The 23,478-nt window shown below is 35.9% G+C and overlaps 1 protein-coding gene across 2 annotated transcripts; it reads right to left on the reverse strand.

Annotated features, from left to right (window-relative positions):
* Positions 1 to 5,535: 5,535 nt before the first annotated feature.
* On the reverse strand, positions 5,536 to 13,982 carry LOC104215636 (uncharacterized). 2 transcript variants are annotated; one of them, XM_009765483.2, is made up of 9 exons: positions 13,558 to 13,982; positions 10,416 to 10,499; positions 10,238 to 10,325; positions 7,439 to 7,618; positions 7,160 to 7,333; positions 6,804 to 6,977; positions 6,566 to 6,720; positions 6,250 to 6,373; positions 5,536 to 5,741 (listed from the first exon to the last, which is right to left on the reverse strand). In XM_009765483.2, exons 2-9 carry the CDS (start codon positions 10,460 to 10,462, stop codon positions 5,730 to 5,732), a joined length of 954 nt encoding a protein of 317 aa, XP_009763785.1. In that variant the 5' UTR covers positions 10,463 to 10,499; positions 13,558 to 13,982; the 3' UTR covers positions 5,536 to 5,729. The 2 variants fall into 2 exon arrangements, with proteins under 2 accessions (XP_009763785.1, XP_070008976.1); XM_070152875.1 differs by having other exon boundaries at positions 10,416 to 10,604; positions 13,558 to 13,957.
* Between the last annotated feature and the right edge of the window lie 9,496 nt (positions 13,983 to 23,478).

Genomic DNA, 23,478 nt, shown 5'->3' on the forward strand with positions numbered 1-23,478 from the left:
ACAGGTCTCACTCGGATGCTCTGGCACCTGGATCTAACACAAGGTGCAGGGAGTAACGTGAGTACGCCAACTCAGTAAGTAATAATTATAATTAACGGCTGAGTGCAGTGACGAGCATTTAAAATCATATATATATCATAACATAAAAACCTTTGTGAGAATAGCAAGGTCGAATCGGTAATTAAATTCTGAACATCTAGTAAAACTCCAATTTCAATGAAAGTTATTAAAACATTTATTCAATATTTTCAATAGAGGCTCAGTATGAAGAAGAGTGAAAACAGTATTTTCATAAAAATAAGCCCCTCGGGCAAGCCTCTCAGTCACTCGTGACTCAACTATCATCAATCAGTACTCACACTCAGCACTCACGCTCAATAGGTATCTTATAATAACCACTGTGCTCACTGGGGGTGTGCAGACTCCGGAGGGGCTCCTACAGCCCAAGCGCTATATCGCTACGGCGTGCAGCCCGATCCATAACTATCCTCACAATCCGGCCCTCGGCCTCACTCACTCCTAAACCTCACAAGCCACTCACGCATCTCAATGCAAACTCAGGGAGCTCAGCCCAAAACACTTTCATATATTAAAATAGAGTGGTGAACAAGATTAACCAATAAAACAGGTATAAACCATGACTGAGGATAAAGCTTTCTATCAAAACAAATGTGAGGATAAATACCCCTGAGGGTCCAAACAGTACGACACAAGGCCCCAAACATGGAATTCAGTCCAAGTTAACAGAATCATTTCTAAAACGCATAGATATCATATAAAGTTTATCAAAATATGCAACTCTACAGTTGCCACGGGATGGACCAAGTCACAATCCCTATGGGTTCACGCCCACACGCCCGTCACCTAGCATGTGCGTCACCTCATTTATCAAAATAGTATGAAATTTTGGGGTTTCATACCCTCAGGTCTAGATTTACAATTGTTACTTACCTCAAACCGGATGAAAATCTACTCCGCAATGCCCTTGCCTCTCGACTCGGCCTCAAATCGCCCTGAATCTATCCAAAATCAAAATCATAACATCAATACATTCCAAAGAAACAAAGCCCACGCGAAAATTATCAAATCAAATCAAAATTCCCGGAATTGGCCAAACCCGAACTCCGGGCCTACGCCTCGAAATTTGATAAAAATCACGAAACTAGAATCTTTATCCTCTCACGAGTCTATACATATCAAAATCATCAAAATTGGACCTCAAATCCCCAACTTAAACTCTCCAATTTCAAGCCCTAATCTCCCAATTTCATCCCTAATTTTTCCACAAATTCCATGATTAAACAACGGGAAGTCATCACATATATAAGTATTAGGGCTCCAGTCACTCACCTTGTTGTTAACCCTTGAATCCCTTCTCAAAATCGCACTCAAAAGCTTCAACGTCGTCCAAAAATGGTGAGAAATAAGCTGAAAATCGCGAAGGAGAACATATATACTTTCTGCCCAAGGATTCCGCACCTACCGACAATTTCCCATACCTGCGGACTCGCACCTGCAAAAATCACTTAAAGGACCGGGACTGCATCTGCGCTAGTCACCGCACCTGCAGTGCCGCAGATGCGCCCAAATAACTGCATCTGTGATTCTTCTCCTGATGTCCCAAACACGCACCTGCGATCTCCTTGCCGCATCTGCATCCTCGCACCTGCGGTCCCCAATCCGCAGGTGCGGTTATTACAGGAGCAGCAAAATCTGCTGCATCAACTTGGTTCAAATCCTTCCGTCAACCATCCAAATCCATCCCACGGCCCTTGGAACCTCAACCAAACATACCAACAAGTCCCATATTATCATTCGAATTTATACCAAACTTCGAAACAGTCAAAACAACATCGAAACACCAAATCACCTCGGATTCAAGCCTAAGGATTTCCAAACTTTCGAATTCCGCAAAAGATGCAAAAACCTATCAAACCTCATCCGAATAACCTGAAATTTTGCACACATGTCAAAAATGACACAAGGGACCTACTCCAATTTTCGAAATTCCATTTCGACCCCGATATCAAGATTTCCACTGTCGACCGGAAGGCTCTAAATTTCCAATTTCGTCAATTCAAGCCTAAATCTACCACATACCTCCAAATTACATTCCGAACACGCTCCTAAGTCCAAAATAACCTAACGAAGCTATCTGAACCATTGTCTGAATTCACATCCGAGATTTTCTACACATAAGACAACATCCGATTGACTTTTCCAACTTAAGCTTCCAAATAAGAAACTAAGTGTCTCATTCCACTCCAAATCACTCCGAACACAGAACGACCAACACGATATGACGAAATACAGCTAAACAACACATAAAGAAGCAGAAATGGGGAAAGCGGGGTTGTAACTCATGAAACGACAGGGCGGGTCGTTACAGTTTTAGTAATTATTGCTAAATTAAGTTTTAGTAATTAACTTTCACGTGCGTAACTATTACCTAATTAAAAAAATTCTTTTGTGCATCATGCATAATACACACGTATACTAAGTGGGCGTTTGGACATAAGAATTGTAAAATTTCAAAAAAAAAATTAAGTGAAAATGATCTTTGAAAATTAGAGTTGTGTTTGGACAAGACTATTATTTTGGGTTGTTTTTGAAGTTTTGTGAATGATTTTAGTGAAAAAATTTTGAAAAACAACTTTTTGGAGTTTTTCAAGTTTTTTATAAAACTCTAAAATTCATTTTCAAGTGAAAATTGAAAATTTTATAGCTAAACACTGATTTTTCGAAAAAAAAAGTAAAAAGATTTTATGTCCAACCGGCTCTAAATCTAGTCTAAATAAAAAATATAATGAGGGATATAATTAAATAACTTGTATTAGTACCCGCGGGATGCGCGGACACAAATCGTGTTAAATTGTGATGTAGGTTGTTTGAATCATGTGCAAATAACCTTAAAATATAAACCTCTCAGATAAAAATTATATAATATTAGATATTAATTATGAAGTAGGATATGAAATTATTGTTCAAATCTCATAGTGCATAATATATTATATATATATATATATATATATATATATATATATATATATATATATATATATATATATATATATATATATATATATATGTAGCAAAGACCCCTTGATTTTAGTCTTGCATTTCGTTTCGCTGTCAATATTAAAAAATACTAAATATAACCTGTTGTGATCTATCTTGTTTGAGCACAATAGATCATATTATTTTAACAAACTTCTTGCTATCCCTTTGTTTTTATCTAAAAGTTAAATATGTCTTATTCATCACATTATTTGTACACAAAATTCTTTTTTCTTTTGTTTTTTTCTTATAGTTATTGTATTATTTATTATTTAATATTATTATACTATTATATAATATTTTATTAGCTTAATAATTAGATTAATGTCTTGCTTATTATTCTTTTAATAGTCTTTAATAAATAGAAATGTTTTATTCTTGAAATTTGGTATATTTTTTATTCTTGTATCGTCTCATTCGAAATTTTAATCAATTAAATTTATTGTAATATTATTAAATATAACTTCATTTTTCAATTTATTTATTTTTAAATTAATTTAATGTATAAGCTCTATTATTATACATTCTCTTCCCTACTATAAAGTTTAGTTAGTTTTTACATTATGTTTTACCTATAACCAAAATAGGATCATATTTTATTTTAAAAATTAAAATTGATGTAGGCTAAAATATTAATACATAAGTTATTTGATGATTATGTTCCAAATGTATCGAGTTCTATTATAATTATTTTTTATTTAGATGCAGTTAAATTCCTTTTTTTTTTGTTTTAGCTTTAAGATATAAATTTAATATTTAATTTTCATTATTAAAATTACCTATATTAGAAAGTTATTTTATATTCTTAAAATTTTATTTTAACATTAGAAAAAAAATTTCTTAATTGCTTGAACATATTATATGTATGTAGTAATATGTTTACTGTCATTTTATTTCTTTCCGTAATTATTTCCAAAATAAAAAAATTATGTCTCAAATACAAATAATTCTTATCATTCTATTTTCTAAATTATGCTATGCTTTCAAACATATACTAACTGCACTTAATTGAGAAATTAATCATAGAAAAATATTTTCTTAGTTTTTTGAACACATTATATCTAAATGTTGTAGTAATATTTTCACTGTCACATTATTTCTTATGTAAATTTTCTTTCTTTTTAGCTTTAATACAAATTTAATTTTTAGTTTTCATTAGTATAATTACCTATATTAGAAATTTATTTTATATTTTAGTTATTTTTTTCATAAATAAGACTTCAAGTTCATGATAGTATTCATATTTGAGCATTCTAATCATAGTTTTAACAACTTTCTAATTTCGAATTCAATTAGCCTTTTCTTTTCATTTCTAATACTAAATTTTTAATAATTTAACATAATATTGCTAATTTTTTAAGTATTTTATATTTAATTTTAACAACTTTCTAATTTCAAATTCAATTAGCCTTTCCCTTTCTAATTTTAAGTTTGTATATTTAATTTATTTTATTTTCTAACCTTATGATATATAAATATCCTCACATTATCTCTAATTTATTTCTATTGTTCAATATTTTTATTTTTTGATTTTATCTATTAAACTTGAGTTACGTGGACCTATTCATATTATGACTTTTCTTATCGAAATATAAAAACTTTTTCATCTCAAATTAAAATTTTACCATTTTTTTTCTATGATAAAAAATCTAAGAAAAATTTCTCTATTTATTTTTTATTTTTAATATTATATTATTCAATACCTAATATTATTACATTGTCATGTGGATTTTTATAAGCTTCTTAGAATTTAATATCTATTTCTACCACATTCAATTCTAATATAATATAAATAAAAATTTAAACACTTTCTCAAATTCAAATAAGTTCTATTATTCTATTTTCTAAATTTGATTGCATTTTCAAAAAATTATGTTATGCTTTCAAACTTAAACTAACTGCACTCAATTCAAACATACACAAAATAATATTTTCTTAATTGTTTGAACCATTATATCTTCGGCCAGGTCTGGACATATCTAAAGTCTCTACCTAAAGTCACTGGTTTTAATGAGGTCACCGACTTTCTAGATTTCACCGGCATTTGAAGGCCCACCGGTAAGGATTCTACCTCGACAGAACAATGACGGGGAGAAGGGGGAGGGTAAATGGTGATTGTGATTGAAGGGGAGGTTGCCGCCTAATTGGTCAGCACCCCCAAAGGTGGCGATTGGTGTCGATGCAGCGGTAGAAATGGAGGGAGAGAGGAGCCGACAGCTGCTATGTCAAAATGACTAAATGAGGGAGGAGATGGTAAAGAAGGGTTCTTTTCTTTCTTTAAATGTATTTTCTTTTTGTTAATTACACGTGTCAAATTTTTATGGCAAAACTACACGTGTCATTTTTTGATTGGTCCATTTGACATGTCATTGACAAGTGCAATTCAGCACATGGCCTGCTGTACTCGGGAATTTACTTGACCTACTTAATAGCCACTTGAAGTGTTAAATTGAAATATGGCTCGGTTGAGATGTTCGATTGAAATATGCAAGAAACTTCAATCTTAACTGCTGAAAACAATAACAAATACGGTGCAGATTTTGAAGCCATAAAAGTCACAAAAATTAACATCATGATGAAGTTGTACATCTTACATGATCCAAGGAACCTCTGATCATTCCTACCTAAGTCTCTATATTCTTGGATATTGATGTACTCAAGCTTGCAGTCGTTCAATTCCTCCTCTGCAGTACATAGATATTAGAAGTTAATTTCCAGCAAGTTTCCTCCTCACAAAATAAACTTATGACCATAAACAAAAGATAGAGATCAAATTATAAGCTACTACAAATTAAATGGACAAATAAGCTCCATTTTAACCACGACTATTACAGTTTTACTGCTTCAGGACACAAGGTTGTTCACTATACATACAAAGTCAGGGAAGAGTGGAGGGTTGTGAAGCATTGAAAATAACCACAGAACTCAGGGGCCAACAATTTCCGTTCAATTAAATTATTGAGCCGAGTAAAAACAAGATAATTAGCAACCATTCCAGAATATCAACATTTTATGCATTCACTAGCTCGATCATCACCTAAATGGGAATGGACAAGATTTATATATGTCTAGGGCAATTATTACATCACAGCAACGGCGAGGATTCATATATAACTCTCTCGTGCAGATCTAAACTTCGTATTCTGAAAGACTGACAAACCAAGGATATATCCAATCTCCCTAAACAATTACCTTACGCTTCTTCTGTTGTTTGATTCCAGCGCTGCTGTTATCAAAGTTTGCTGATTGTTCAGAAGCATCCCCTAAAGGCAAACTTTTTATCTCGTCATAGAAACTATCTGTCAGCCCAAGCAACCTAGCATAGTTAAAGGGAAGAGATTAGCATCCACTTAGTCCATTTAACAAAAAACAGAGCTCCACCTAATCTGCCGGCACTCTCCAGACTATGCATACATTAAGTTTCTACATGAAATGATCAAAAGACTGACCATAAAGTGCTTTTCTTTTTAATTAGTAAGACTGACCATACAGTTCCTACAAAACTTACCCATTTCTTGACTTCTTCAGATGTTTCATTTTCTTTTTTTCCATCTTTGTGAGTGGGGCACGAGCAAAAGTCTCCTCTTCTTGTCGTGCACGTTCTTCCATTTTAGCCATGTACTCTCTGAGTTCTCTACTTTCAGTTCCAACAACTTCTCTTACCTGTATTTTCCACCGAAAGCAATAGTAAAATACAGGAGGGGTCATTGAAATATATCAGTATTAATAGTCAGATAGTGAATTACCTCTTCGGGTCTACCTTCAAGATTATTCACCAAATCTATCATAAACGGGTTTTGTCTAGCCTTTCGCAAGTCCATTGTCTCCTTCCTCGATTTATTTCTCTCCTGCCTCGACATTTTATCTTCTTCCATAGGAGCAGGTACAAGTTTGGGGGGTCTATATACATTGCTGCCATCCTGTAGCTCAAGACAAGAAACATTCAACCATCTCTTTTATTTTAGGAAATCATATGGGAGATTGAGAGAGTAAAATCATAACTTCAACTTTTTGAACTGCTAATGATCGAGTCAACTCTTTGAACAGGAAGAGCAAAAAGGAACTAAAATGGTCATTTCATGGTCAAGTACCAATCACCCACCTCTGTGCCACGTGTTTTACTAACAAGCAAATCAGGATTTGGACGATACTTCAACAGGTCCTCCTTCTGGGTATCTGTTCCCTTCTCACTTATAACTGACTTCTCAGAAGCAGCATCACTATCTCTTGTGAGCTTCTGAATTTGATACTGTAGTTTCTTGTCGATGGGGCGAATCTGCACAGAGCATCACGGTAAGGACGCTGCAATTAGGAGCAGAAAAGTACCCAAGAGGAGCTGGAGAGACAGGATTACCCAAAAGCGGGAAGAGCTTCAACATACCTTCTCCAAAAACAATCTTATCTCGACTAGACTCCGAATAACTGGATGCCCTTCAATTGAGAATCCTTTTGCCTTGCGGAGCAGATAATAGACAAGCGATTGGCAATAATTCAGAAGTAGCAGATGCTTCGTTTCAAGGTAACTTATTCCTTCTGGTGTTGGAAAGTGACCCGCTTTCACCTAAAGACAAATTGCATGGGGATTTTGGAAGAAGAAACAAGCATATCAATTTGACATAGTGATATCTTTTTCTTTCCTACACAGAGAGCACGAGAATAAATACAAGGCATACTACGGAAATTGATCCAGCAGTTCACAATTTTATTTTCTTTGTTTTTTTGGGTTTATTTTTTTTGTTAATCAGTGAGTACCCAGCAGTTCAATATTATCTGTGACCCAGTTGACCTAGACAGGAACGCTATGTCATTTGAAAACTAAGCAAGTACTGCAATATAGCAAAGAGTTGGTTTATTGATACAGGCAGTTTGGGATGATTAGACATAGACGAGAAGTAACATAAAACCAACATGAGTACTAACTGGGAAGATCATTTATAAGCGGTGCTAACATCTATCTCGTGGCCAGTCCGTACAGTTAGAAGATCCAACAAGTATAGTTGCTTAAACGAGAAAATGTTGGGATCAACCTTTCTGCCCTTCCAAAGGTAGAGGTAAGGCTGCGTACATCTTACCCTCCCCAGACCCCACTTGTGGGAAAATGCTGGGTTTTTTGTTGTTGCTGCGTAAACAGGAAAATGTTGGGTAACAGGCTCTAAGTCCATTTCATTCAAAAAATAAATAAGGTAAACTAACTATCAGTTATCTAAATTTCACACTTGTCCTAACTATATAAAAATCTCAATAGCAAGAACAAAAAGAATCCAGACAAATTATAAACCAAACGTAAGTGCATTAGCTGATTTTGAAGATAATATAATGAAGCTGCTTTGAAGAGAAAGGAAATCATATTTTGAAGACAAAAGCTAATGTCTACTGCATATAGGAGTGGCAAACTGGCGGGTCGGGTCGGATATGGTTCGGGTCGAAAACAGGTATTGAAAAACGGATCAATTATCCTACCCGACTCATATTTAATACGGATAAAAAATGGGTTAACCGGCGGATAATATGGATTACCCATATGGATTACCCATATTATCCATGACTTCTTGTATATGATCACTTTTGGGAGAATTCTTAGTCTCCCTAACTTGAGGAACCCCCAATTTGAGGCTTTATAAATGTAAAAGTTAGACCTATTGGTTATCCATTGGTTACTCATTGGTTATCCATTTTCTAAATGGATAATATGGTTCTTATCCATATTTGACCCGTTTTTAAAAAGTTCATTATTCAACCCATTTTTTAGTGGATAATATGGGTGGTTAACTGTTTTCTTTGAACCATTTTGCCACCCCTAACTGCATATCATCTTTTGGTGTAATTTAGAGCTAGTAAGTGATGTTGAACTTTGGTAGACTTTATTAGTTCCCTGCACAATTAGAAGGGAACTATGTTTTGGTTTCTATTTTTTCGGATGTAAACTACAGCACCAATTTAGTGCTGATTTCATCGATAAAACCTACCTTTTGCTAAAAGAATATAAGTATATTGACAATAACTAATTAAACGTGACTATTTGGTAACCCATTTAGATTTTTTTTTCTCCTAATGATGGTGTCCGGGCCAACTTGCAGGCATCTCTGCACAGGTATTGGGTAACTCTGTTCGTTAATACTTATAATGTTGAAAAAGAATCAACATTTTTTGTAATTTCACATGATTTCAGCACATCCCTAAGAGAGCCTGTAACCTTACCTCTTTATTTAAGTCTATAAATTGTTATTTTCTGACGAATTATCTATCAATAGTTAATTAACTATATCCATGAATAACAAACCACCGTTGTTGTTATTGTTGTTGTTGTTGAAGATAGTTATAGCTCGACAAAGACGTTAGTTGGCCTAAATTTGAGGGATTTCTACTATTTGAGCTTAATTCTAGTTTCCCAAAGTTAGATTGCTTTTCACATTAGCACCTATCTCTAGTACTCAGTTTAGAGGAAGTCGATAGGAAGTAACGCAGAGCTTTGTGCTGATCACCAATTTTGCAACTTGGGTTTTCCACAAGGATGTTATGAGGTAAAGGGGTCTTAAAGTTGTTCACTTTCCTCACTTTTGCATGACCTAAAGTTGAATTCAAAAGAGTGACAACATTCTTGAACTTGTGCTTCTCCAGTTTTTCTATAAAATAAATTCCCATACTGATTCTGATCATGGGGCTTAGATAAAAGACTAATAATTCTATGACAAGTTTCAAATGCAGCCTTGTTAACTACTTCTATTTCTTCCATTTCACCTCTCTCAACCCCCCAAAAACATAAAAATGAAAGGGAGAAAAGGAGGAAAAACAAAGAAAGCAGAAACTTCAATTCCTAAAATCAAAAGACTTGAACCCAAAACACAAACAACAACACCTACTACTACGCCTTAGTTCCAAACAAGTTAAGCTCCGCTGTATATGAATCCTCACTGCTCTCAACCGAAAAATAAAATACACCCCGTCAAAATATAGGATACAATCAACCTAAAAATTACGAGACAAAGGAAGGAAAACAGAAGCAATGGACATCATGATCACAATACCAGCTAAAATATCAAGATTGAACTATATGAACGAAATTACAGAAAATAAAACATACCCAGATGAGAAATCAGCATGAAAAAAGCAGTAATTGCATTGATAAAGGAAAAAAGCAATAACAATTGGATCTTTAAACATTTAAAAAAAATAAACCAACCTTTGCAGTTAAAGCTTGTACTTTTGAAGTCACTGTATCCAATCCTTCTTTCATCTCCTTTAATACTGTAACTAACTGAGGAGCTAGCCTGTATCATTCATTCACATTCAAAAATTTCAATATTATGTGCTCCATTATTACCAGAACCCTAAAATACCAACAAAAAAAGAGAAATCACCTGCTTATTTTTTCGCTCGTCTCAAGAGATGTATTAGGCTCTGCCATATTTCACTGTCGCTATTGCTGTGAAAAAGGTTCTCCGCTGGTAACAATGGCGGTTTCTTGTTAGAAGGAGATGAAGCTGAAATGCAGGTTTTTGATGGCAAAGCAGGTTTGTATTGGGACTATGTAATTGGGCTTGTCCATCCTTTTATGAGCCAAAGTCCACAAATAGCCATTTAAGGACCCATATTTAAATAATAGTCAATTTTTACAAAATTTCTAAAGTTTAATTAGGGTCGTGCATAATTTGGTAAATACCGAATTACCGTATCGAAACTGAAAATTTTGGTATTTGGTATTCGGTATGGTATTTGGTTTAATTTTTAAAAAATAATTGGTATTAGGTATGGTATTAGGTATTTTAAAATGAAATACCGATACCGTACCGAAATATATATTATATTGCACAATACGCATATTATTAATTATAACATAAATATAAAAAATCTAAAATTTTGCTTTCTTTATTCTCTAAGTTCATCAAGTAACTCTAAGCAAGTAACAAGACATTTCTAACAATCAATTTATTCCTTTATGTACAATCTTCTCTCTCGTGGTTGATATTTACTGGTTTTGGATAAAACTTTTGTCAACAAACGTTTAGTTTTGTGCTTTTGAGTACTTTAATTAAGAATATTACATTCTATGACTCTACGCACAAGTTAGTATTCAAACCGAATAAACCGAAGTTACCGAACCGAACAAACCGAAACGAAAGGAGAAAAACCGAACCATACCGGATTTAATTAGGTACAGTATTGGTATAGCATTTTAATAAACCGAATACCGAAAATACCGAACCGAAATATGTAAATACTGTACCGTACCGACAGATGAACACCCCTAAGTTTAATCACCTCGCGTCTGAAGTTGAAAATAGATGGTCTGAAGTTTCCAGTGTCAGATCGATGGGTCTGAATTGCCAATAGCAGCGCCGGGCTGCTAAGTTGGTATGAAAGAACTGTTGCGCCGCGGGAAGTCCTTCTCTATACAAGTTCTCGGACGAGGTTTTTGAACATAACTTCGATAGGCGAGAGGTGTAAGCCCAACCCCAAAAGGTTCTCCCTCCTAATTATGGTAGTAGTAGTTGATTTGAGGATCTTATGCGGCGAAGCGGAGAAGGAGTAGGAGTAGGAGCTAGCTTTAGGGGCGGAATCAAATGATTACGAGAAACACAATGAGACAAAGAAGAGCACTTAGACAATTCACTTTGAACACTCCACTATAGGATGACAATCCTTCACTCAGAAAGGGTAGGTTCCACACCGACAAGACCTCCTATCCCAGAATCCGCTCATTTCACACCAACTAAAGCGGAACTTAATCACCAAGGTAGAGTTGTATAACAAAGTGGAAAACCCGCAATACGAGAGCAAAAACCTTCTGTGTCTAAGAAGAAAAGCAACATCGAGTTCTAAATTATCGATGCGGTCTGAAGTTAGACTTTGGCATAGCTCAACTTCATACCCCAAAGTTGGTATTTGAATTATCTATCTAAATTATATTAAAAGCACGAAAGCCCTTAGAGAAATGTCGTTCGCCTTTTTTTTACCCTTTTTAAAATAAAATTCACATCAGACAACATAGTCATTTGATTGTTTCCCTAGTATTTAAAAATAGTTATTTTATTAATTTCTACTATTTAGGAACAGTTATTTAATTACTCTTTTAATATGTATAAAATATTGATTTTATATATTTCTATTATATAGAAGAGCCAAGTTGGTCGGCTAAGGGCAAATTTGTAATTTCATCAACTGATTTTGTTTGTTTTGCCTAATCTCTTCCCTACATCTCAGCTGTCACACCTCCTTTTTCTACCCCAGAAGGGGCATATAAGGGAGTTTTTTCCAATTTAAGTGACAATCGAAACGGGATTATTTATATTAAAATTTAGCGACCCCACTTGGGATAATTTATGGTGTCCCAAGTCACCGGTTCAAATCCTGAATCGAGGAAAGATTGACTCTATTTTACAGTCCGCGAACACAGAAATCCGAGTAAGGAATTTTGTTAAACCGGGAAAATGTGTTAGGCATTCCCGAATTACGTGGTTTTAGCACGATCGCTCAACTACGAAATATTATGACTAATTAACAAAATAAGGTGATACACTCCTATTTTCTTTCATTTAACACCAAGTTTGTGGCCCAATCAACAGAATATCACTAATGACAATGCTCGTGGCCAAATATTATTAAAAGCTCTGCTAAACCAATACATCCCATTCAACTGAGGTAAAACAATCAATTAGAGTAGATCAACCAAAATGATTAAATAAATTAAAACCTCGGTTAATTCGGTGTATTAATTCAAACGAATTTCCTCCAAAACACAATCTAGCATATACACATTAACAACAGATCTGGTTTAACCAAATTGCATACAAATACACCAACGATTCAAGTTTTCAACTAATGGTCATGAAGTCTAACGTTTCTCAGTCGAATCAGAACATGAGGAAAGCGACTAAACTCATGAAACTCCAAGAGACTGGAGCAGCCATTTCAAACTTCCTAAAGTCATATGATTAATCTTTTGATAACAACAGAATCCAAGCACAAACTGTTATGCTTGTTCCAAAGAAGAGAACAGAACGATTTAGGCGTCGACGAGCAGGAATATGACCCTAACAATTTAACTATAGTCTAAATATTTTGGCACTTGAAATCACTCCTACTGGAAAATCAGAGAACCAAACAGAAAACCATGAGAATATGCATCACTGATTCAGACTCATTCAAACAATCCTAAAGCCGGACAAATCGTCCATTTCAACTCGAGAAAATCTTAACCCAAGAGATACTTCAACACCATAAACAACTAAAAACATTTGAGGCATAGAAAACGACAGTTCAAATTAGCTTTTGCTAACTGAACATGCTCAAGCAAATCCGAACAGTGAATACAGGATTCAAACAACAAAATGACATGTCAAATATCATTTCCAAACGTGAATCGAGACTAAATGCTAACTCCGAATTCAACCTCTACTGAAATTAATCACAGACCGATGTCTATAGATGGATTAGCATAGCTCTTATCACATTTTCCAATCGACAGCCAAACAGATATAAGAAAAGAGAAAGATATTGAACCTGATTGCGCGAAGCTTCGATTAATTTCGTTTGGAATCCAATACAAATGAATTCGGCCTTGAAATTAGGAGTAACAACAGCTGAGAAATAGAAACTAGCAGCCACGAACAAGACCTCGATCGGCGACTCGTCGACTCCACGGCAAACTTTAATCAAGCTCCATAGTTGAATTCCGAATCCGAAATTGAGAATGAAGAGTCAGAAAGTTTTTATATATCCTTTTCCAAAAACTGAAACTGCCCTCAAAATCTAAATAGAAAACTCGAAAATAAGAAATCAAAACTGGAATTTTGTATTTTTTTTTTTTTTGATGTATGAACTAAAAACGAAAACCAGAAGAAGAAAATCAAAACCCAGAAGATGAAGACGTGAGGCCGATCCTTTTGTTCTTGCGGCGCTCCTCCTGTATTAGGTCTAGGGTCTACTTTGTTATTATGATTCTAGGTTAGATTAAGAAGAAGGGGGCCGGGATCTTGGGTTCGGGTCGACCCGATTTGGGCTAGGTTTTTTTTTTTGGGGGGGGGGGGGGGGGGGCGATTAGGGCTTCTAAAATGTTTGGCCCAATTGAATTTAAAACCAGCCTTTTTCAATTTCCTTTTCTTTTTGTTTTCTTTTCTTTCTTTAATTAATTAAAAACCTAAATTAAATTCCTAAATTAATTCAAATTGTAAATTAAGCTAATTATCTAACTATAATATTTATAAAAATTAGTTGATCCTAAATTTAAAGAGAAAATTTAATAATCCAAAATTAAAAGCTAAGAATGTAAAAATGAGCCATTTTTGTAATTTTTATTAATAAATTAATTAATTAATTAATCCTAAAATGTAAACACAAAATCTAAATGCAATTCATGGTATTTTTGGTATTTTTTCATGATTTTAATAAAAGTAAACATGCAAAGAAATGCAAACAATTACAAAAATCCTACAAAATCCTATAAATTGCAAACAATTGGGGAAAAATCTATTTCTTTAATTTGTAGGAGTATTTCACATAGGGCAAAAATTACGTGCTCACAGCTGCCCCTCTTTGCTCGGAAACACGAAGAGTTTTCGTGCAAAAATAAAGTGAGCGGATACGAGCGATTTTTGCCCGTTTGAATACTCCGTGGAAGCATTTTTGAAAGATTTGACCGAATATTGCTTCCGAGGTTGCCTACATATCCTTGGCTATAAAGGAATCAGGTCAGTATAGTTCGGGAGTAGGAACAGTGATGGAGTATACTGAGGTGGAGAGCCGGTCGAGGTGTCGTTCCGTCGAGGTTCCGGTTCGCGGTCCTATTATTACATCAAAATCAAAAAATGAAAAAGACTAACTAAGCCTGTCAACTATGAGTTACAAGATTCTTATCTATAAGTCTTCTGAAGCTTGATCTTGAGTCTTGAATGGTTCTTCATGCAAACTTTAGATTTGAACCTTGACGTTTGTTAGCTGCAGGTGCTAGCTCGTTCTTCTTCAGCTTTTCGGATCAAGACCGGACATATAGTTTTTGTGACTCAGCCATGCCTTGAGTAGCTCACATCTTTCCCTACTTTTGCATTTGGATTCACTTCTTGCCTTTCTCTTTTTTTTTATTCTGGGTTGTGACTAACTTCCGTTAATCAACTAGGACTGTTGACTCACATTCTTGCTGCGAGTTTCTTTTGTTACTGGCTTGAATTGCATTCTGAAGTGAATTCCCTTATTCTCCAGGTAGCGCCTAATTGCCAACATTTGAAGTGTATTCTCTTGTTCTCCAGGGGGCGCCTGATTACCAAAACTTGAATTGTATTCCATTTGTTACTTTAAATTGTTTTCCCTTGAAATCTGTGATGTCTTCCTTTGAAACTTGAACTGCTTTCCTTGTTCTCCAAGTGGGTGTCTGATTGCCAAAACTTGAACCGTATTACCTTGCTCTCCGGGTGGGCGCCTGATTTCCAAGACTTGAACTGTATTTCCTTGCTCTTCAGGTAGGTGCCTGATTGCCGAAACTTGAACTGTATTCCCTTGCTTTCCAGGTGGGCGCCTGATTGCCAAAACTTTAACTGTATTCCCTTGATCTCCAGGTGGGCGCCTGATTGCCAAAACTTGAACTGTATTCCCTTGCTCTCCAGGTGGGTGCCTGATTGCCAAAACTTGAATTGTATTCCCTTGCTCTCTAGGTGGGCGCCTGATTACCAAAACTTTAACTGTATTCCCTTGACTCAATTTCCCTTTGTTCTCCAGGTGGACTCATGATTGCTGAACTTGAACCGTCTTCCTTTAAACATTTCTGCTTTCCCTTTATTCTCGAGGTGGGCTCCTGATTTCCAACACTTGTACTGCTTTTCCCTTGACTTGAACTGCTTCCCTTTGTTCTCCAGGTGGGCTCCTGATTACCAACACTTGAATTGGTTTTCCTTTGTTCTCCAGGTGGGCTCCTGATTACCAACATTTACATTGTTTTTCCTCGAAACTTGAACTACTTTTCTTTGTTCTCTAGGTGGGCTCCTGATTACTAACACTTGAATTGATTTCCCTTTGTTCTCTAGGTGGGCTCCTGATTCCCAATATTTACACTGTTTTTCCTCGAAACTTGAATTGCTTCCCTTTGTTCTCCAGGTGGGCTCCTGATTACCAATACTTGAATTGCTTTCCATTTGTTCTCCAGGTGGGCTCCTGATTACCAACACTTGAATTTATCTCCCTTTGTTCTCCAGGTGGGCTCCTGATTACCAACACTTGAATTGCTTTCCTTTTGTTCTCCAGGTGGGCTCCTGATTACCAACACTTGAATTGCTTTTCCTTTGTTCTCCAGGTGGGCTCCTAATTACCAACACTTGAATTGCTCTCCCTTTGTTCTCCAGGTGGGCTCCTGATTACCACACTTGAATTTCTCTCCCTTTGTTCTCCAGGTGGGCTCCTGATTACCAATATTTACATTGTTTTTCCTCGAAACTTGAACTGTTCTCCAGGTGGGCTCCTGATTACCAACACTTGAATTGTTTTCCCCTTGTTCTCCAGGTGGGCTCCTGATTACCAACGCTTGAATTGCTTTCCCTTTGTTCTCCAGGTGGGCTCCTGATTACCAACACTTGAATTGCTCTCCCTTGAGACTGCTTTTTCCTTGGAACTGTCTTCCCTTGTTTCTCCATGTGGGTGCCTGATTGCAACAAAACAGACAAAACAAAAGAAATTTTTCTGCCCCAGTTTGATGTTGGGAGCATCTGTGAGTGTTAACCATTTCTTGTTATCAAAATAAATTCTAAGCTAAATTTCCTTATCCTGAAAATTTCAAACCAAGTCTCATCTCAAAAGCGAAAAACTTTAAATGTTGAATCATACTTTCCAAAAGTAGAACTTACACTAAATCTTGTTATCTATGAAGGTCTTGAAATTTAACTAGATCTCATTATCTAGGAGGGTCCTGAAAATTAAATCTTATCCTAAGAGTGAAAACTTGAAAGCTAAATCTTATTTCCTAACGGTAAAACTTACGCTAAATCTCATTATCTATGAGGGTCCTAAAAACTTAAAATTAAATCCCATTATTCAGGAAGGGCCTGACAACTTAAAATTATATGTTATTATCCAGGAGGGTCCTGAACACTTAAAACTAATCCCATTATCCAGGAGGGTCCTGAACACTTAAAACTAAATCCCATTATCCAGAAGGGTCCTGAAAATTAAAATCAAATATCATCTTAAGAATGACAACTTTAAAGTTAAACTCAACTTCCTAAAGGTGAAACTTATGCTAAATCTCATCATCTAATGGAGGTTTCAAAATGTCTCATTATTCAGGAGGGACATGAAAATTTCAAATTGAATCTCATCCTAAGAATGAAAACTTCAAAGCCAACTTATATTTCCTCAAGGTAGAGCTTATGCTAGATCTTGTTATTCATGAATGTTTTGAATTTTAACTAGGTCCCATTGTCTAGGAGGGTCCTGAGAACTTCAAATTAAATCTCATTATCCAGGAGGGTCCTGAAAAGCCAAGAATGAACTTACCTGAGTCATGCTATCTTCCTGGAGGATCTCTGCAGAACAAACAAAATTCATTGCCCCTAAGCCATGCTTTTCTCATGGAGGGTTCTTGCAGAACAAACAAAATTTCTTGCTCCTGTTTCAATTAAAGAAAACTTGTGAGTTTAAACATGGTGGTTGGTTTACGGCCTTGACTTTGAGGGCGAGTGCTCCTTCACTTCCCATGATAACTGCGATTTCAACTCGAAAGACCTTGCATGTTTATTGACTGACCACTTTCTCTATCACCCTTATCACGGAGAATACCCCGAATCCGTTCAAACCCAATACCATTCATCTGTTTCATTGTGCTCATGCATTGACATATACTGAACCTTTGTGTTTCACATGAATCCCAAAGCACGTCAATTGCCACCCACTCAGTGCATCTGTTGTTCTTTCCTGGCTTAAACCACTGGCCTTACCTTGAGATCTAATTCTCCTTTACTTGCCATGATAATATTGATTTCCGCTTGGAAGACCTTACTTGTCACTTGTTAATCACTTTCTTTGTCAATCTTATCACAGAAAATACCTTTGATCCGTTCATCCAACACCCTCCATCTGTTGCATTGTTCATGAATTGACATATATCAAACCTTTGTATTTCACATGAATCCTAAAGCACGTTGATTGTTACAAACTTAGTGCGCGCGTTGTTCTTTCCTGACTTATGCCACTTTGATGTGCTAGCCAGATCCCGTTTTGTGCAGTTAGGAAGCTGGTGGCAAATTTTAAAGTCATTTCTCACTTGTTCCGACCAAACAGACTCAGGAAAAGGAAGTAAACAAGACAACAGGAGCAGAGTAAAGGACAATGGAAAGAGATGAATCCTAACAAGAAAACTACAAAGTAGAAACTTATCAAATGTGGATACCAACTCTAATGACCATGACATGCACCTTTGGATTAAGTGGCCTAATCTGTCAAGCAAGTCTAATGTTCAACTCTTGTTATACCCCGTAAACCGTGAAACTGGGCTTCAATGCTCCGATTATCCAATCTGATTCACAATCCTTATTCGACTTGTAGTGCTCGAAGGGTTTTCACTAACAAGCCTCTCTCATTTTGTTATTTTTCTCAACTCATCATTGCCTTATGGTGCCTGTGAAGTTTTTCACCAATAAGACTCTCTTATTTTGTTCTTTTCTTCTTATTTCCTCTGAATTTGCAGATGGCAAGATATTAATTATGGTAAAAACATCATATACTCTTGGCATATCTAAACTCAGCTCTCTCAAAGATTATCTGGGAAGTCTTTTGGACTGTAATATGGCTTTTGGACAAGGTTAGAAAAAAAGGATATCATAAAGGATCAAAATAACTAAGACCACGGGTTAATTTATTTACAACTTTTGGAATCCATTTTAAAAACTTTGCCCCAATTTCTAAAACAAAGGAATTTGATTCTCTTTTTTTCTTTTCTTTTCTTATAGAATTTCTCACTCTCGACTTCGTGGGATTATGAAATATTTTATTTGGTATGACCGAACCTTAAGGATTCCTATGTATCTTGTGGTGACAAGAATCAGGTCAAACGTAGTTCACAAGACTACTCTTTGTTACTATTTGCCTTTTTCTTTTTCCTTTTTTTTTTTCTTTTTCCTTCTTTTTCTTCTTTTTTTCCTTTTTCTTTCTTTTTTTCTTTTTTTTTCTTTATCTCTACTTTTCTCCTTTTTTTTGAATTTTCCCTTTTGGAACGAACATTCTAAAAATAAACCTATGGGGACATGAACTACTTTTTTTTTCGTATGACTCTAACTTGATTCCAAAAGAGGAGAGGTTAAAGAAATTAGTACAGGCTCAAAAGGGGTATCGAATGGTATAAGTGTTTGGGTAGCTGAAAGATGGTCTCCCAATCCCTGAAAATGTCAAGTACAACACATGCAACTTGAAATAAAAATTGAAGATCACACACAACATTTCTTTTACAGCTTCGGCGTTGATATCACTGATATGCTTTCCACTTTTTTTTTAGTGCCTTGTCAAGTACAGAACTCTCATTGGGTGATTTCTTCTCCACGATGGGTACCCTCCGTCTGTTTGGAGCAAACTCCCTTGACTTTATCTTATAACTTGAGATGCACTTGAACTCAAAGTTGCTTGCTTCAAATTGTCTGGGATGCACTCTCCTTTAACGAATCTATATCATCCTGTTAACTTCCCAAATTATCTGCCCCAGTTTCACATGGTTCGGGCTTCATATGATCTCAAAATGCCTTTACTTATTTCCCTCAAATGTCTCCATCATCTTCAAAATTGTTTCATTGCTCCATGATTAAACTAACTATTGAGACCGGGTCTAGAATTATGCGTGCGTGTTATGTCACTAGAGCCAGCATGAAAAGAATTATAAAAGGAAAAGAGAACTAAACAAAAATGACTAGAAATAACAGACAACAGAGAATTGCATTAGACAGGCGGTGAAAGGGTTTGAACAACAAAACAAACAAAACACATTGGGGTTACCACCCTGGAAAAAAAACCTAGATAACATTAAATGAGTTATTATGACTAAAGAAACTAGGCAAAATAAAAGGATAGAAGGGTTTGAGTCACAACACAATATCCGAATTACAACTCTGAAATAACCCGGACAACAGAAATGACAGCAAAATAAACCACCAAGACTCCCCCCTGCTTGCCAAGAGATGGAGTGTCTTTCCAATTACCAAGAACGACATCTTAGCCACTGGATTCCATATCAATATTGCCAAGACCATTAACAACTTCAATATCGTAACTTCAGTCAGCAGGTTCCCAAGAGAATTCGCATGCTTCCTGTCACTGTCATTGATCACAATTGCCCCTTCTTGAATCATTCTTTCTATTTCCCTTTTCAAAGCAAGACAATCTTCGATGCTATGCCCTTGTACATTAGAGTGGTACATGCACCATACAGTAGGATCAAACCTTTTGCATATGGGTCCGGAGTATAGCCGAGGAGCGGCTCAATCAGTCCAGAATGCTTTAACTTTTCAAACAAGCTTGTGTAGGTCTCCCCGATTGGCATGAAACTATTTCTTTGCCTTTGTTTCCCTTAATGCCCTAGTTTTCTAGGGTTGTTGGATGCTCGAAAATGTTGTGAGGACAAAAGTGCATTATGCGGTGTTGGCGCTCGCCCTAGGGAGTGACCTAGCGGTTGGACAAATGGCCGGATGTTGTTCGGTGGATAATACTGGGGTGGGTTATGTGGAGTTTGGGGATGTTTATGGGTCGGTATTGAGGCTGAAAGCGTTGAGCAGGAATGCCCACTAGATCCCGTCATTGGCGGGGCTCAACAACATCTTTTCTATTTCTCTTTCTTCCACCCAGACTTACTGAGATGTTCTGAATGTCTTCTGTAGTATCTTTCAATGCGGAATAACTCATGATTTTGCCTGACTTGATTCCTTTCTCTACCATCTCCCCCATTTTTACCACATCATTGAAAGGTTTACCCAAGGCCGGAATCAAATGACTGAAGTAGGTGGGGCCTTGGGCTTGTAGGAAAAGCTCAACCATTTCTTCTTTACCAACCGGGAGGACTGACCCGAGCAGATTGTTCCCTCCATCTGAGCCCAAACTCCCTAAAGCTTTCCTCCGGTTTCTTTTCCATCTTACATAGGGAGGAGCGGTCTGGGGTAATGTCTATATTGTATTGAAAGTGTCGAACAAAATCCTGAGTCATGTCATCACATGCATGCCACTTATTGACATCTTCACAAGTATACCATTGCAAGGCTGCCCCAATCAAGCTCTCACTGAAACACGCCATCAACAAATTACCTTTTCCGCCAACACTTCTCATTTCACTGCAGTAACCACTCAGATGGGCTACTAGATCTCTACATCCATCATATAAATTAAGCTTTGGCGTTTTAGAGCCTTTCAACTTTCTGGATAGCTCATCTCGCCCTTCTTTTCCTGTGAACTTTTCATTTTCAACATGAGGCTCATTCTGAAGGCTCTGATTGTATGAGTCAGGAACCTTGTGGGCAACCTCTGAGGGGTAATATTGGGCACCATGAGCTTTGAGTGGGTGCTCATTGTTGGGGATAGTGGATATGACAGGAGGGCAATTTTGGGGAAAGATAATTGGAGGACGAGTGATGGAACTACTAGGGTAGTTGGGAAAGTTGTGATAAGCGAAAAAATCTGGAGAGTATGGGGAATCATCAGGCACTATGACCGGAGTTTGGGTAAGAGTAGCATCTAGGAAGGTAAGTGGTGGCGGGGGTGGTGCCTTCCCAGTCATCCAAGACCGATACATGTCCGCCATGTGTTGTCTTAACATCCTCACCTCTTCAACCAACCTATTGTCCTATTCAACCACTTGCTTTTGGGCACCCATATCAACCAACTCAGTTCTGTTGTCATCTACCATTGCCTTTTAACTTTATGTTGTAGAGAAAAGTTACCACTTTAAGAACCACAAACCAACCACCCTTATGCTTTATAACAAAGGAACAGAATGAGGTCATCACATTAGCGTTAGGGCATTTAACAGCTAAAATATCACATTGTGTGCAATGCACCTAGTGACAGTTATCGGTTCTAACATGACTTCGAGGGTATGAAGGTCATATTGCATCATCCCAATTTATTCACTTCAATCTTCTCTTTTCTTTCTTTTCTAGCACTTCTTGGATTTTTATTTCCTTTTTCCTCTTTTCCTTTGCTTATCGCTCTTTTCTTTCCTCTCATTTCTCATATCCCATAACTTCATCTCTCTTTTTCTTTTCTTTTCTTTATTTTTTTCTTTTTCCTTTAATAATTAAAAAAATGATTCGATCGAACCCTATTAGGTTGCCTACGTATCATGACGCCGCATGAATCAGATCTTTGTGTAGTTCGGGAGGATTGAGAATAAAGTAAACAAACTAACGTTCTTTTTTTCTCTTTTTTACCTTAGTGACTACTCTGATGAGAAAAGAGAAATAAAAGAAGCAAATCTTTTTTTTTTGAATTTTCTAGACTTAATGTTCTGTAACCTATTCCAAACTCAAGCTTAAACGAGCATATATCTCTTTTTTTTAAACAAATACTCTATGGGAAATTATTAAGGAAAAAATCCTAAAAGAGAAAAACATTTTTTGATTCCCTTTTTAGGAAGGAAATCTAAAGAATAAACCACATAAAAATATATTGAATTTTCATTTGATATCCTGACGCAAGATTTCGAAACAAGCAATGAAAAAGATAAAAAATATTTTTTGGACTTTATGATTACCTAAGGAAGAAACTCTTAAAATAAACCAAAGAAAAAGTATGTTTTTTTATTCTACGTACAATATCCTAAAGTTCTAATAAGAATTTTTTTTATTTTTCATTAATTTCCCAAAGAAGCACCTCAAGAGAAAACAGAACGTATTTTTTTTTTTTGAATTTTTAGTCTTAATGTACCAAAAGGAAATATAAAAGCAATTTTGTTCTGAGTTCTAAATATTAATTTCCTAAGGAAAACCACCTCAAAAGAATTATTTTTTTAATTTCTAGAATTAGTATTCGAAAGAAAACATCTAACAGAAATATAAAAACACAAAATCTCTCTTTTTTTTAATTTATTACACATCTTTTTTCAATACAAAATAGGAAATACAATATCAAAAGACTCGACATTACTGTACAAAACTAGAAGGTAAAAGACGACATAAAAAAGAAAAACATTCTCAAAACTTAAAAAAAATCTCCTTAAGCCACTTATGATCGAGCGATCCTTACTAGATGGTCCTGGGGCGTCTGTCATGCTCAAACCCGGTAAGTGAATCCACATCTGTATGAAAAAAAACTCAAACCAATACTAGGTGAGACAATAACACTCCCTATTGGACACATGCAAGACATGATTGAGGCTATTTTTGCAAAATGGCTTATGTGACCAAAAGGCGGCTAGAAGTGCAAAATTTGGCTAAGACCCCGCAAAGCCAAGAACCTAAGATTCACTAGGAA

The sequence above is a fragment of the Nicotiana sylvestris genome, chromosome 8 (assembly GCF_000393655.2).
Source record: "Nicotiana sylvestris chromosome 8, ASM39365v2, whole genome shotgun sequence".
NCBI lineage: Eukaryota > Viridiplantae > Streptophyta > Magnoliopsida > Solanales > Solanaceae > Nicotiana > Nicotiana sylvestris.

Coding starts and splice junctions, on each gene's coding strand:
- LOC104215636 (XM_009765483.2), bottom strand. CDS start 10,462: ATGGCAGAGCCTAATACATCTCTTGAGACGAGCGAAAAAATAAGCAG. Junction 7,334..7,438: donor TAAGATTGTTTTTGGAGAAG/GTATGTTGAAGC, acceptor TGCTCTGTGCAG/ATTCGCCCCATCGACAAGAA. Junction 6,721..6,803: donor TTGAAGGTAGACCCGAAGAG/GTAATTCACTAT, acceptor TGGAAAATACAG/GTAAGAGAAGTTGTTGGAAC.